Source organism: Anopheles moucheti, chromosome 3, assembly GCF_943734755.1.
Source record: "Anopheles moucheti chromosome 3, idAnoMoucSN_F20_07, whole genome shotgun sequence".
In the NCBI taxonomy this organism is placed as follows: Eukaryota; Metazoa; Arthropoda; class Insecta; order Diptera; family Culicidae; genus Anopheles; species Anopheles moucheti.
This window is the reverse complement of record NC_069141.1, coordinates 55,722,240-55,726,395: the sequence shown is the minus strand read 5'-3', so window position 1 is coordinate 55,726,395 and position 4,156 is coordinate 55,722,240. Positions and strand designations below refer to the sequence as shown.

General features: G+C 47.9%; 1 protein-coding gene across 1 annotated transcript; it reads left to right on the top strand.

Moving 5' to 3' along the window:
• The first annotated feature begins 258 nt into the window (after positions 1–258).
• Positions 259–3,288, top strand: LOC128302571 (mitotic spindle assembly checkpoint protein MAD1). Its single transcript, XM_053039421.1, has 5 exons — positions 259–508; positions 575–750; positions 842–1,931; positions 2,010–2,156; positions 2,392–3,288. Exons 1-5 carry the CDS (start codon positions 388–390, stop codon positions 3,117–3,119), a joined length of 2,262 nt encoding a protein of 753 aa, XP_052895381.1. The 5' UTR covers positions 259–387; the 3' UTR covers positions 3,120–3,288.
• The last annotated feature ends 868 nt before the right edge of the window (positions 3,289–4,156 follow it).

The following is a 4,156-nucleotide window of genomic DNA, read 5'->3' as shown; positions in this document are numbered from 1 at the left end:
AAAATAAATTTCAATAACCGTTTTTTTAAATGCATTTTTATTTGGTTTTTCATCCCTGACATCAGACATCGCGGTAGTGCGACATCTAGCGGAGTTGAATTGAAGCTTGTGCGAAACGTCAAAACACACACACCGTTTAACGAAAACTGTCAAACTCATCCGCACATTTTAACGAAGCTATTAGTCAAAATAAGCATTTTTGACGAAATCGGGTGCGTTTGCCGATTTGCTGTACTTTACGCGCTACAAATCCCGTAAATGGTGGTAGAAATTCGACACCGATTGTGACAATCTGGGTATAATATCGTTCCTAGATCGAGATTCTATCAACACCGGCGCTGCAAGTGTGTACGAATTTCCAAGGTGCAAGGGTAAACACACAGACCGATGGAAACAAGGATGGATGGTGAAGGATGTGATGAGACGCTAACGAAGTACGGTCTGAGTTCGTCGGCCACGATGGGCTCTAGCCGCCTGAGCTTTGAAAACAATGTTTCTTTCGAACTGAGTAAGTTTAGCTAGTCATGCTTTTCGTACTCGAACACTGCTTCTGATTGTGTTGTTTTCATCGTAGATCGCAAGAAGCGCCGCATTTCCGGATGCGAGGGGACCAACGATACGATGCACGAAGGTAATGTCAGTGCCGATTCCTTCTCGTCTGCAGCGACCGGCTACACGTCGACTCTGGTTGCGCAGAGCCCGTGGGAAACACGTCGTATGAAGGCGGATTTGCTGGAGGCCCGATCTAGGGTAAGGACACGCTGCTCTCGTTCTGCCGTGTGGCGTTTTGATTGTTTACCGGCTTTGTTGATGTTATTTCACTTTACGGTGCTCGTTTTAGATAACGTTTCTTAAGAAAGAAATTGAACACCTTAACACGGAGATGGCAACGACGCAGCTACGTAACCAGCACAAGATATCTTCGTTGGAAGAAGAACTAGCATTTAGCGGGCAGAAAGTGACCGATCTCGAGAAGCATTTGCAGGTGTTACGCAAGCGGGATCATGTCTCCAAGCAGGACCTGACTAAAACACGCAATCAGTACCAACAGCTAAAGCAAACTGCCGACAGTAAACAGTTCGAGCTACGGCAAACACTGCAGAAGCTGGAGGAAAAGTATCATTCCGACACGCGGGAGCTCAATATGGAAATTCGCGATCTTTCCACCCAAGTCGCCGATCTCGAGCAACAGCTGTCACTGGCACAGGACGAGCTCGACACGACGCGAGAACTTAACGACACGCTGCAGAGCAAAGCGGACGCCTACGATCAAACAAAGCGCGAACTGGAAGATACCCAGCTCCGGTTGGCAGAGTCGGAATCCCGCGTTAAAACGCTCGAATACGAGGTCGGCAGCTACGAGGACTGGAGAAGCCTTAAGAAGGTGTCCTCGGAACGGATGGCGAACGTGAACGAGCTGCAGAAGGAAAACATCCGGCTAACGGAACAGTTGAGAAATCTGCAGGATTTGATCAAAAACAAGCTGCTGCTTGAAGAACAGGTGACCAGCTTGCAGACCCGCCTGGAACAGTTCGAACAGAAGCAGGCCGAAACGGCTTCGCTGGAGGTGCGTGTGAAGGACATCGAACGGGAGCTTGCCGACTGGAGGCAGCTTGGGAAAGACTACTCGCCCAAGGAGGGACTGGTGAGCCCGATGTCGATGCGCAGCCACATCGAGCAGATACTTCAGAAGGATTTGGTGCTGACTAGCGAACAATCCTCGGCCCAGACGGAGAAGAACCACATTCAGCTCCGCATCGAGGAGCTGCAGTCGGAGAACGCGAAGCTTAACGGCCGTTTGGCAGACTACAAACGGGCCCAGGAAGGGTTGCAAAGCATTGTGCATCGGGCGCAGAAAAAGCTGAATCTGGTTACCGGCGAGCGGGACTATCTGAAGCAGTTGCTCGAAACCTACGAGAATGATCTAACCAGTGAGTGGTGTCCGGTGATGAGCAGCGATCGGTGTTAGCATTTGTCTGTTACTTATTAAATTATTGTTTCCATTCCAGTTAACCACTCCGTCGTAGCCAGTGAGGGTGACAAGAAGCAATTGAGGGCACGAATTGATATGCTGGAAAAGACGTTAACTGGGTACAAGGACCTCTGCCAGAAGCAGGAAGCAGAACTTCAAGCCAACAAAGTGATGCCCGATATCAGTAAGTATATTATCGTTTTTAATCTCTTTCAGCGTGTTTCAGTAGATTTCGCAAAGTTTTCAATCACAACCGAAGATATTGTGTGTGCAATCATCTTCCGCTATTGCGATATCATCGTGAAATATTGTGAAAGAATCCATCTTCTTCTGCTATTTTGCTGTTGGTGAAAGATATCGTGTAAATCAACTTGTTCAGCTTATTGTACCTTATCCCCACTTCACTTCGCTTTGTGTAGGTTTTGTGCTGACATCCGAGCAGTACGAGAAACTGCGCAAAGAGATCGATGAACTGCGAACGGAAAACGAACGACTGAAGCGCCGGAAAGAAGAACTCGAGATGGAGGTCCACAACATGACGCTCCGGGCGGAGATTAAGCGAACGACCGCACCACAATCGAAGATACTCCGTTACATCAACAGTCCCGCGACGGACGATTTCCGTGCCGAGCATGCCTGCAAGCTGAAACTGATGGCCGAGATCGAGCGACTCAAACTGCACATACAACGGCTCCAGGAGACGAACCAAGATTTGACCGAGTGTCTGCACAGCACGGACGAGACGGGCAACATTACCGCGAAGATAAAGGAATCGGTCGATTTGCGGATGCAGCTGGCCGAACTACAGTCCAAGTACGACCAACGGAAGGAGCTGTACCAGCAGTCGTCGGAAGATTTCCGCACGGTGGTGAATCTGCTGTTCGGTTTCAAGATCGACCGGATTAGCGGTAGCTACTTCCAGCTGCGCAGCCAGTACGCCGAAAGTCCGGACGAGTATCTGAACTTTGCGCTCGCGACGGACGGCAGTGTGCTGACGCTGCTCGAATCGGATTATGCCGCTTCGTTACGCGATCTGGTCGAGACGCAGTTCAAAACACACAACTCGGTGCCGGTGTTTCTGAGCTCGCTGACGCTCGAGCTGTTTAACCGAACCACCATGATGGTTCAATACAGCGGATCGGAGTGAAGCGAATGTCCCGTACACCGGGGGGGAGGATGCACGTGTACATTACTAATAAATTAATGATGTCGACGTATGTCTGGTTGTTGCCGCAGTACCGTGGGTGGGAAGGGGATGAATGTACATTTCGTTTCGCCATCCTGCACACCCAATTCTAATGGAATAAGAAATAAACGCCCAGAAATACTTTATAAACTTCATGCATCAAGCGCTACGTTTCGGATTTTTTTAGCATTGCGCCTCGTTACGTTGCACTTCAGTTTTACAGTGTTTTTTTTTATTTTGGGGATTCAATTTCCGCAAGTCCATGGGCGCGCGTGATTAAACTAACAAGGGGGGGAGCTATTTAAAAACCCACTCCCAGACGAGCGCGTTTCCTGTGAGAATTTTTGGGATGTTACGAATTCACCGAATGGATCGCCAAGGAAAATCCAGTTAAAGTGGAAGAAGAAAACCGCGCTTCGACTGTTGTCTATTTGAGCATCATCATTCAGTTTGGGTTTTCCATTGCTTCCATTTGCGCGATCTTTTATCATAGACGTGGAAAATTAACTGAAATGAATAGCTAATTTAAGTGGTGTGGTGGTGGTGGTGGTGGTGATGGTGGTGCACATAGAGCAAAACCTAGCTAACTTATTAACGTTTAAACCTATTGAAAAATGGTTGACTTAGAGTATGATCTCTGTTCTGGCAGAACTTTACGGTTGGTTCGGTTTTGTTTAACCACCGTGGTTAAACACGATTTAGAATTGGGTTTCTAATACACAATCATCTCTACCATTGTCACCGTCCAGTGATGTTCAATCAATTTCCTTATCCTTATCATTTGTGCCTAATGTTTGTATGTATGTGCGATCGTGTATGTTTTTTTTGGTATATTATGCCGCTTAAAATGGGCGGCAGTGCATTCGAAGAATGTGCATATGCTCATACCAGAGTAAGTGAAGCAAGCTCCGTGTTTGGAGAGATTTAAGTGGTGTGATTCGGGCCGTTTCGATCGCACCGCACAACTTCTACGTACGCAGCACGGGTGCTAAATGCGA